The following is a 12,788-nucleotide window of genomic DNA, read 5'->3' as shown; positions in this document are numbered from 1 at the left end:
TTGAGTTAAAGGAAAATGAAAGACTGAGTATGAAAAAGAAAAGTGACTTAAAAATTAGGGAATGTAATTAACTAAGGAATATCTAACTAATTATAACCCACAAAGCAATATATTCTCTTTCTCACATATCACTCTTAATAAACAAACATGCAGACACACATACCACAGACACACTCAGACACATCACACACACACAGAGAAAGAGAATAATGCCAGGGTCTTAATTTCTACATATAATTATGATGTTAAGAATACTGCTCTCTATGGTGAGATATTTTAAAGAATGTGTGTGTGTGTGTGTGTGTGTGTGTGTGTGTAATTTCAGTAGATTTCAATGAAAAACCATAGTTATCTGAGGGATGGGAAAACATTAAGATAGTTTATCTATATAACAGTACATACACAAACATGAGCATTTGACAATAGCTAGAACTGTAAAAGATTACCTAGATCTAGATCTTTCTAGGTCCTTATTTTACAGATGAGAAAACAGAACTATAAAAGTTGAGATCTGAGCCAAACTCAAATATTTGAATACTGAGACCAGTGCTTTTTTTTCTAATATATCACTCTCTGAGCAAAGATCACTGATAACAATAGTATGTTGTTTAACCTCAGGTATTTGTAGACACTTCACATTCCAAGCAGGTTAACTTATTTCCTAATTTACAGAAAAATGCATTTGAAATAAAAACTTTAAACAGCATGAATTCCTCAAAGAATTGCATAAATATGGATATTTTGTGGATCAATTATGTGTATAGCAATACAGAATAACTGATTGAAATGAAATGCAATTTTTTAACAACATGGCACCAATATTAAAGACTGAAGAGTATATAAACAGTACAATGAGCCAAGCATTAATTCTCCAATAGTTCTTCAAGAATTTAGCTATCTTTTTAAATAGTTAGTGCTCCAGCAAATCAACTTGGATTACTTTTATATGTTCCTGTTTCCATTTGCCAGCTTATGTGTTTTGTGTTTAAGAGCTTGTACCTGTAGCCTTCTTTAGAACCTAAACTCGGGCTACTGGAGCCACTGCAGAGAACCAGAAGTGCCTATGAATTTTTTTTGCACACCATATATGTATTTACACCAAAGGCTGTAGCCAATAACTGACTAAAGCCAGAGTAGAGAAGCCCAGATTCTTTGTTTTCATAAGATGAACTCTGAGATATAGTTTAGAATCCAGAGCTTCCTTCATTGTCACTCAGTTTGATTGACATCTTCCTTCACAGTATTGATGGCCCCATTCTTTCGCCGGTTCCCCTGGGAGTTTGCTTAATCATTTGCACACAAATACTTGTCTCTGGATCTGCTTTTGGTCAGACAACTAGTAAAGGCATAGACTAAAGCTATTTAGGACCCATCCATTCATCCATATTTATCTACACTAGCTACCTCCCTCTGTTTTCCCTGCTTCTGTCCAAATACCTCATTCCCTCACTCTTCCAAATAGGCAAAACTTGAAACAGACCAGTGTGCATCTTATTCTATTCTGTATTTCTCTATACTTACATAATAATATACAAATATAAACATATGAGAGAATATTTGTGTCCCAAAAATGATATTATATGTTTGTGTATATATATATTTCTTTTTTATCTTTTCTTACTGAACAATATTTAGATTACTAAGAAAGAAATTAGCACTTTAAACTGAATTCTATTGTAATTTTCCATAGTTATAAGTTATAAATCTTTGCTTGGAATGAGAAACCACGTCATAGATACAGATACGTAAAATGTACAGTTAGAATCTGAAGTCAAAGTAGGTAAAAATTTCAATGCTATCATTTTACGTTCTCTCTGGAAGATTTTAGCATTCTAACATTTTTGATTGGTTGCTTATATATTGTCTATATATATATGAAAGAACAATTATTTTATTTAGTTTGTACATAATTCTCATGCTATCATTTTCTGATTCTATGTTGTATTATTTGCCAAATATTTCCTTAATGCTTGCTCAAGTGATTTTTATACTAACTTAGAGTTATTCATCTTTAGGTCTATTTATACCTAATTTTTACAACCCGCCAAAAAGGTTGATATCTTTATTTCCATTTTGTAAATATGAAATCTGAGGCATAGGGGGCTTAATTGAGTTTTTCCTGGCCATAAGCATAATGAGAGGCAGACTCAGAACATGAATTAGAAATCCTTGACTTCCAACTCCATGTTTAATCCATTAGTAGTGGGTTATTGCTATTTTCTTACGAAATAAACTCCTTCATAACATTACCTATTCCATCATTAAAATAAAACCTATGTAATAAAGCCAAATGTTGTACATATAAGAATGAACATAAATATTATGTTAATTACTATCTTTTAGAATCATATTGATTTCGAAAATTTTGAGTGGATGAATGTGGTTCTCTTTCTGTTAAATCTGTATGATTTATCCTACCTTAGAAATATTGCAAGTTATTTTCATCCTCAAACATATAAGGTTTAAAATATTATAACATTAGTGATTTTCTGTGTGTAAAATATAACCCTTACAAAACAGATAAATATTTTGATTCTGAAAAGTTGCTTGTATATATATGCGCATTGCTTGTTAAATAGTCAGAAATTTTGAGTGTATGAAAATATATTTAAACCAGTCAACAGAAAATATATGTTTTCTTGTGACAGTGTGCTATAGGCTGCAACATTTGAAAGGCTAGCCCAGCAGATTTCTGAGCACATATTAGCCAAGATAATTAGCAGAATCTGTATTCCAATTTAAACTCAATAAATTTGTCCTTTCTTAGGCTATGGATTTATCTATGTCACTTAAAGACAATGACAGTTTTTAATTGACTACATAATGCTGAAGTTATTAGAGCAACAAAAAATGGATACAGCTATGCTACTAAGTTACTTCTCCCATTATCAAACCTAGATTGACTCTGAAGCAGAATAGAGGAAGCTATGTGTTATGGTTTGAATGTCCCCGCCAAGCTTATGTTTTAATTTGATTGCCATTATAACAGTATCAAGAGATGGAACCTTTAAGAGGTAATTAGGCCATGAAGGTTATGGCTTCATTTGCAGGATTGGTGTCACCATGGGTGTCGGTTTCATATTGCAGAAGTAAGCTCCTAATAAAAGGATGAGTTTGGCTTCCTTTTGCTTCTCTGTCACCCTGGCCTTGCCCTCCCACAATGGGATGACTAACCAAGAAGTTCCTTTCCAGATGCTGGGACCTCAATCTCAGACTTCTTAGTCTCCAGAACCATAAGTCAATAAATTTCTGTTTATTATAAATTACTCCATCTGTGGTATTCTGTTATAGCACCACAAAACAAACTAAGAAAGTGGAGTTCTATTTCTCCTCTTGCCCTCAATTTCTTCAGAGGAAGACTAAATTCCTTTATGATTTCCTTCGCTTCTAGTAAGGTACAGAAATGCAAGATGTTCCTTCTCACTGTAATATACCACTGGATATTACATATAATTTTTTCACTAAAATTTTTATTTAACATTCCCTTTGCAAATTTCTAGAAGTAGTATTAACACAATAAGACATATCAGAATTGACTATGTGGTCTGCTGTAATATTTATGCCAAGAATATCATAATGGTGAGGAATGAGAGAAAGACGCATAAAGAACGTGAATATAATAAAGGGAATAAAGTATATACTTGGGGAAATATACTAATTGTATGACAAAAATGGAAATAAGGGTTCCATTATTATAAATAAGGATTTGTCAACTGAATTTATCTTGCTAGCTTCTTATAAAATGAAATAGCTAACCTGAATGTAAAGAAAGTGTTTCATTTATATGCTATTTCCATTTATGCCTTAAATAATGCTTTCCAAATTATGGCTGACTGTAACTTTAAACTCCCTGGCAAAGGATATGTGCTACAAAAACCCACTTCAGGTTATAGTAATTCAATATTAAAACTTCTTCCAAACTGAATTTTAGAAACAATATTGTAGTAACCAAACTATAAATTGAATAAATTGAAGAAGTTACTACTTCTTACAATATTATAAAACTCTCTAGAGTAGGTCATGATAGAAATGAACATCTTACATTTTCTACTTTAATCTGACACAAAACAAGATAAATTAATTAATAAGTTACAAGCAGAATAGTAAGTTAGAGAGGATTCAAAGAAACAGAAGGTATGAGGTTAGGCCAAAGAAGAACAGGGTTTAAAATAAAATAATACAGTATAACGACATGCTTAATATATACATATATATGCGTATATGTGTAGTTTTATAGGAAGCTCCAAATAAGACCTACTTTCTCATAGTACTTGATCTCGTAGTCCAGAATGGCTCCATTGGAAAAAGCAGGTGCTTGCCATGATAGGGCAATGCTATTTTGGGATGCCCAGTCCTTCCTTACCACACCTATCAGGGAAGGTGCTGAAAGGAAAGAAAATAACTAAGAATTAATTGGCAGGAATCATTTTCCATTAACCTTCCTTAATATTTTCTCTTCCAAGGAAAATAAAATTCTTGTTGAAGAGGACACCATTTATTTAAGGCAGATTAATAAGACAGCCTTAGGATATGCTCTATTCAATCCAAATAAGGCATTAAATATATTGAGGAACACTCTTAGCGAACACAGGAAAAACTCAGATATTCCAAGAATAAGGGCCAGAACTCATCATCTTTGGTATTATTAGGGGAGGATATTTTTCTTTAAAATGCTTTTGGTCTTCAGCTATAACATGAAATACAATACACTTGGCTCTTATGTTTTATCAAATATTAATCTACTGTAGGAATAAACAAACTCTGAAATTGCAAGATCATTTATAGGCTTCTCCCTTTCCCGTAGACATTTTAAGGCTTCATAAAAGTTTATATTATAATCTTTATAATTGCCATAAATGATTGTTTATGAATGTGAGGATTATTTCTTTTGCATAGTTTCTGTGACACTGAATAAAATTAAAATATTTAACTTTAGAAGTTACTTTCAGAATCATGTCTTTTTATTTTCCTATATATTATAATTATAAATTAAAATAATCCGTGTTAAGCTTCCAATATATAACTAAAATATATATATCTCAGATTCTTTGCACCTTTTAGAAAATACTTTTTAAGTATTCTAATTAAAAAAAAAAACAGCAGTGTTTGCCATAGAAGTCAACAATCATTCAGAAAAAATAAAATTCAAATTAAAACACACAGATATACCATTTCTCACATAACAGATTGGCAAAAAAAAAAAAAAAAAAAAAAAAAAAAAAATTTGGTAAGACACTCTGTGGGCTAGGCTATAGGATACAACACTGCACCACATTGTTGGTGGTAATGCAAAATGATACAACTCTTATGAAGGGAAGCTTAAAGATTTAAAGCAAAAATTATGTATTTATTTACACTTTGGCTTTTTGGAATCTCTCTCAGAGATACACTGCACAACACGAAGTGACATATTTACGATACTATTCCTGGAGATTTATTTCTAAAGGTTGTAACAATCTAAATGCCCATCAATAAGGGAGTGGTTGAAAAACTACGCTACATCCTCTAGAGAATTATGAAGTTGTAAAAAGGAATTATGGCTATCTATAAGCACTAGAATAGAGTTATTTCAGAATATATTTTTAACTGAAGAAAGTAAGGTGAAGAAAAATGTATAAAAACGATGTAAGGATAAACCTAAGAATAACAAATAATTATAATGGTTGCCCTTAGGGGGTGAAAGACAATAGGATAAACACTACAAGGTTAGAAACTGGACATCTGTGAATATATATTTGCCTTGCAAATTTACTTTGTAAAAATATTATAAGTGATTAAAAATAATTTTAAGAACAATTTTGAAAAATTAACAGAATCATAAAATGAAGAATACTGTATAGAATTGAAGACATAGCCTCCAAGAGGGAACTGTTAAACATAGCTTTAAACACACTGATTTAACAAAAATATCAATGGGATGTGCTTTAATAATTAAATAAGAAAAAGTATTTTCTTATTTAAAAATTATTAAACTGTTTTAATAATGATATTGTTGATGATGTTAGTATTAGTATTATAATTTTGAAGCTGTTATATATACATATTAAAGTATAAATCAAATGAGCAATTATGTTGTTATTGAGAACTAGATTTTTTCCTCCTGTGGGAGAAAAAATATAAAAAATGTCAGCTATATTAAGGTAAATAAAAACTCCAAGTTAGAAGTTACATTATGAACTCATTATATCTTTCCAATTCATTTTCAGAAATCTACTTAAATGTACCAATCACAGGTGAGAATTAGATTTGAAAAATTGATTCTGTCATACTTTCAATTTCTAGGAAAGTCTTAAGTATTAAAAGTTTGGCATTTTATTTCTGAAAGTTGCTTTTTTGTTCTAAGGACAAAGTATTTTCTTAAATTTGAAAGAATGACAAGTTTGGTTTTTCTAAGGAAATAAGGTCTTTAGAAACTATATTTAAAATTCTTTCTGGCTGTTCAATGGGAACATTATATTTGGACTAGAATATGTTCTTAAAACGAGAGATAATTACAGAAGTCACTAGGAAATAAAAGTTTGTCATGTGAGCTAAAACAGAAATAATGTGGTATATAAGAAAAAGCACTCAGATATTTCACTATTTAAAATAAGCCCTAACTATAGACTGTAGAGACACAACAAGACTACTTAAAAAAACAAGACCCAACTATGTACTGTTTACAAGAAACTCATTTCACCGTAAAGACACAAATAGACTGAAAGTGAAGTAATGGAAAAAGACATTCCATGCAAATGCAAGCCAAAAATAAGCAAGAATAGCTATACTTGCATCAGGTAAAATAGACTTTATGTCAGAAACTTTAAAGAGACATTTACATAATGATGAAAGAATCAAGTCAGCAAGAGGATGTAACAACTGTAAATATATCTGCACGCAACACTGTAGCAACCAGATATATAAAGCAAATATTAGATCTAAAGAGAAAGATAGACCCCAGTACAATAGCAGTTGGGGACTTCAACACCCTACTCTCAGCATCAGACGGCTTATCTAGACAGAAAATCAAAAAAGTAATATTGGATTTAAATAGCACTGTAGACCAAATGGACCTAACTAATAGTTGCATAACATTTCATCCAACAGCTGCAGAATAAACATTCTTCTCATACACCTGGAACATTCTACAGGATAGACCACATGTTAGGCCGCAAAACAAGTCTCAACAAGTTTACAAAAATTGAAATAATATCAAGTGCCTTTTCTGATCACAATAGAATAAAACTAGAAATCAATAAGATGAACCTCAAAAAATACACAAACATGTGGAAATTAAACAACATGCTTCTGAGTTACCAAATAAACAAATCAGGAAAGAAATCAAAAAGAGAAAGAACACCCAAATAAATAAAACCAGAAACAAAAAGAAAACATTATAACTGATACCACAAGAATACAAAGGATCATTAGAGACTGTTATAAACCACAAAATGCCAACAAATTCAAAACCTAGGGGAAATGAATACATTCTTCAATACATACAAACTACCAAGGTTTAATAGTGATGAAACAGAAAATCTGAACAGACCAATAATGAGTAACATGATAGAACCAGTAATAAAAAGTCTCCCAACAGAGAAAAGACCAGGAACAATGGCTTCACTGGTGAAATGTACCACCCTGTTAAAGAAGAACTAATACCAATTCTTAACTATCATATCAACAGAATGAAGGACAAAAATATAATTATCTCAACAGATGCAAAAAAAAAAAATATTTGATAAAAATCAACATCTCTTCATTATATAGACTTTCTACAAATTAGGTATAGAAGGAATGTATCTCAACACAATAAAGGCCATATATGACAAATACACAGCCAACATCATACTGAATGGGGAAAAGTTGAAAGATTTTCCTTTAAGAACTGAAATAATACAAGGACGTTTACTTTTGCCACTCTTATTTATTTTAGAACTGCAATTCCTAGCCAGAACAGTTAAACAAGAGAAAGAAAGAGAAGGTAATTAAACTGGAAAGGAGGAAGTAAAATTCTCGCTAATTGAGGATGACGTGATCTTATATATAGAAAAACGTAAAGACTCTACCAAAAAAACTCTTAGAATTAATAAACAAATTCAGAAAAGTTGCAGGATACAAAATCAACGTACAAAAATCAGTAGCATTTCTATCCAACAGTCATAAATGTGCTGAAAAAAAATCAACAAAGCAATCCCATTTAAAATAGCTGCAACAATAAATAAATACAATATCTAGGAATACATTTAACCAAGGTGATGAAAAATCTCTATAATAAAAACTATAAAACAGTGATGAAACAGCGTTTCATATAGTTTTAAATACTATAGTTCATATAGTTTTAAAAACTATAAAACAGTGTTTAAGAGGAAACAAATAAATGTAAAGACATGCTATGCTCATGGATTCAAATAATTAGTATTGTTAAATTACCATACCACCCAAAGCAATCTAGATTCCATACCTCCCCTATCAAAATAACAATTACAATCTTTACAGAAATAGAAAAAACAAATCCTAAAATGTATATGGAAACAAAGAAGATCCAAAATAACTGAAGCAGTTTTGAGGGAAAAACAAAACAAAACAAAAAGCTGGAGGCATCACATTGCCTGACTTTAAAATATATAACAAAGATATAGTAACCGAAGCAGCATGGTTCTGTCATAGAAACACATTTAAAAACCAATGTGACGGAATAGTGAGTACAGAAATAAACCTATGCATTTGTAGCCAGCTGATTTTTGGCAAAGATGCCAAAAACATACATTCCTTTCCTCAATATATGTTTTTGGCAACTTTTCAATAAATGGTGCTGAGAAAACTGTACATCCACATGCAGAAAATGAAACTAGATACCAATCTCTCACCATATACAAAAATCAGTGTAAATGGGTTAAAGACTTAAATGTAACACTCAAAAATATAAAACTGCTTGAGGAAAACACTAGGGGAATGCCTCAGGACATTAGTCCAGGTAATCATTTTATGAAGAGGTCTCAAAAGCACAGGTAACAAAAACAAAGGCAAAAATAGACAGATGAGATTGTATCAAACTAAAAGCTTCTGCATAGCAAAGAAAACAATCAACAGAGTCAACAAACACCTGTAGAACAAGAGAAGATATTTGCATACTAATCATTCAACAATAGATTAATATCAAGACTGCACAAGGAACTCAAAACACTCAACAACAAAAAACAAATAATCCTATTTAACAATGGGCAAAGGATCTAAGTAGACATTTCTGAAAAGAAGACATACAAACAACTAATAGATATATAAAAAATGCTCACCATCACTAATCACCAGGAAAACGTAAATCAAATTTACAATGAACTATCATCTCACTCCATTTGGAGAGCTATCATCAAAAAGAAAATAAATAACCAGTGCTGGTAAGGATATAGAGAAAATGGAACTCATCCACTGCCAGAGGGAATGTAAATTAGTTCAGTCATTATGAAAAATAGTACGGAGGCTTTTCAAAAACTAACAATAGAACTATCATATGATCCAGATATCCTGCTACTGGGTATATATCGAGAGGAGATGAAATTAGTATGCTGAAGATATCCCCCCCCAACCCTAAGCCCCCCACATCATGTTTATTGCAGCAGTATTCACCATAGCCAAGATATGGAAGCAATCAAAGTTTCCATCAACAGATGAATAATGAAAATGTGTAATACACACACAATGGAATACTATTCCACTGTTAAAAAGAATGAATTTCTGTCATTTATGGCAACATGGATGAGCCTGGAGGCCATTATGTTAAATGAAATATGTAAGTCACAGAAAGATAAGTACTGCATGTTCTTACTCATCTGTGAAAGCTAAAATATTTGATCTTATTGTAGAGCATAGAATAAAGGTTACTAGAAGCTGGGAAGGGGAGGGAAGTGGATAAAGAAAAGTTAGCTAAACAACACCAAATGACAGCTAGGTAAAAGGAATAACTTCTAGTGTTCTACAGCACTGTAGGTGACTATAGCTAATAAGCTATTGTATATTTTTAAATAGCTAGAAGACAGGATTTTGAATGTTTCAAACAAATAAATAAATGTGTGGGGGGGGATGCATATGTTAATTACCTTGATTTCATCATTACACAGTATATTCATGTATCAAAATATTACACTGTACCCTAAAAATATATACCATTTTTATGCATCAATTAAAAATAAAAAAAGAATTTATGAGCTTCAGGCCAAAATATTATACTTTTATGTTGACAAGGAATAAAATGAATGGAAAAAGAGTATGTATTTAGTGAATTCATTCTATTACGTTAAACAGAGAGACTACTCTTGGGTAACCAAAGAAGACAATTTAATGATTCAAAAGAAAACAGAAGTTTTTGAGATATGTTCTTTATGTTGCAACCATATGTACTATTTTTGGCATAACAAATGAAGAATATTTAAATGAAAATATTATTACATAAAGTTGTATCCAATTCAACTTCGGTAATTAAATCTCAATCGATTCATTAAAAACGGAACAGAAAAAGTGCTCAGATAATTTACCATATAAATTAAGACACATTTGCTCTTAATAAACCACCTTTAATAAATTTGTCCCTGTTGGAAGCTGCATTAACGTTCTTCAATTATAGTGTAATAATGTATTACATCGTGCTTTATGGATAAATTATAACTTTAAAGGGAAATCATACACATTAGAAGTTGATTGAAACATATCAATTCATTACAATTTTTGAAAATGTCATCTTCATGTATACAATCTTATGGTTAATTTTCAGTTTAATGTACAATGTCTAAAGCAATATTACCAGTGTTTTACATTTGCTTCATAATGATTTAGCACTCAAGGTCAGCACTATAATCCTCGCAAAACTTAAAAGAAATTCAATTATAGCCACAGCATAAAAGAATGACTATTGCGAAAAATATAGGTACTATTTTTCTATTATACAGTTCTCCAGTGGGCAATTAATAGTACACCTACATCACCTAAATTTTATGAGTTCCATCCTATACTTTTATAAAACAATAATAAATAAAAATGGATTTCAGGGTCCAAATATGCTAAACCCTAAACTCTCTTTGCTTTTGCACAGTCCTTTCATATGTTAATATACATATTTTACATAGCTATAAAATGTACATAATTTTACATAATTCTATTTTTAACAATGCATATTAAATCCAATTCCATATTTTGAAATAGTATCTGTCGTTATTATTTCAATTGCTAAAATACTCCATTCTGTATACTTAATGAAATCATTCCTCTAATGTTGAAGTTTACAATACTTTCCTATTAAGAGTTTTCACATTTCATGCACAAATTTTTTATTTTGTTAAATTTTTATTAAGAAAACTGCTTCATATAACTTGGATATTCTGAGACATACTATGCAAGAACTGAATCAATATATATTAAGCTCACACATTAAATGGTTAATGAATTGGAGAAGAGGATGAGAGAAATAATTTACAGATCAATATACCTCCCCAAATGCTGGATTTTCTGTGTTCACAGAGGCCAACGGTACACAGAATTTTATTTTAAAATGAGGCTTCCATATATGAAAGCTAAATAGTTTTGAATATATTTAATGATTTTTTTCTTAATAATCCAGGATTATATAACATTTGAGTCTGACATATGGTGGTAACACTCTTGAACTAATGAATACAAAGCAGAAAATATAGCATATACATTTATTTTCCATATGAGAAAAACTGATTTTAGGACACAGAAGAGCAACTATTGATTTTCATCTCTGATGCTAAAAAGTCAGGTGAAAAAAAGCAGGAAAATAAAATCCAGCGTTTGTCAGATCAGAGGCTGATGGAATAACTTGAAGGCTCAAGCAATATTCCCTGAGTAAGAATTACGCATTCAGGAGAGTTTTCAGCAGAATTTTATTTCTGATATACATTTTTATTTAAGTCTTCAAAATCTTAGCTTTGACCTTCAAGAAAAAGATTGTTGAATAGACTGCTGAAATGGCTTTAAATATAAACCTTTTTGATGACTACATTTCCAATAGGTTTCCAAACACTATGTAACAAAAATTTGAAGAAAAAAAAAATACAGCGGAATAAGTTAACAACAGAGGCCTCATTCACAATTAGATGAGTATTATTTTTTTATGCTTACGTGGAGATACCTGAAGAATCATAAATTAGTGTAGTTAGCTATTTTGCACTCAAGACAATATTTTTATTAAATATTTATTTTATACCCTGTATATTTATCTTATTTCAATCTCATAAATCAATGGAATGGAAATTGTCTTTATTTTAAAGATAAGAATGCTAAATATCACAGGAGTTGAGCAATTGTTTAATGAAGAGATGTGAAGATAAATTTTAATATTAAATCAAAGTGCTGAGAAAGAATTGAAAAATTACTTTTACATTTTCTCCTAAAATGAATTCCAATTTAGTGTAGTAAGTTCAAAATTAGAATCTATGCTCAAAATTAAAGCAAGAAATAAAACAATGTCACAAATATCCTTGTTGCCTTTGAAAATGTTATTTTTAAATTTTCCTAATACTATTATTCAAATATACACTATGGATAAATACAAATATGCATTATTTTGAAAATTTAATACTTATGGATTATAAAGTTATGTTTCTAAAACTGCATTAAATAATGCTAATTCTCAGTCATCTATAAGCATTCTAGATCTATTAAGGTTTACCTATTGGGGTGTGCGCATGTGCACGTGCTGTGTGTGTGCATGCATGCTTATGTGAGAAAGTGAGATAGACAAAGAGTGAGAGCACACTCCTATACACATGCTGAGACAATGAAAATCTTAATAG

At 30.6% G+C, this 12,788-nt stretch overlaps 1 protein-coding gene across 7 annotated transcripts in view; it reads right to left on the bottom strand.

Moving 5' to 3' along the window:
• Window positions 1-12,788, bottom strand: part of EPHA6 (EPH receptor A6) — a 928,471-nt gene that overhangs the window by 340,330 nt on the left and 575,353 nt on the right. For all 7 annotated transcript variants that reach the window (XM_031661852.1, XM_031661826.1, XM_031661827.1 and 4 more), the window contains one exon: window positions 4,259-4,383. In XM_031661852.1, the coding sequence (XP_031517712.1) occupies window positions 4,259-4,383 (125 nt within the window). The remainder of the gene's footprint in view (window positions 1-4,258; window positions 4,384-12,788) is intronic.

The sequence above is a fragment of the Papio anubis genome, chromosome 2, assembly GCF_008728515.1.
Source record: "Papio anubis isolate 15944 chromosome 2, Panubis1.0, whole genome shotgun sequence".
NCBI classification, from domain to species: Eukaryota; Metazoa; Chordata; class Mammalia; order Primates; family Cercopithecidae; genus Papio; species Papio anubis.
Note: the sequence above shows the minus strand (reverse complement) of the source record. Positions and strands in the feature narration are given on the sequence as shown.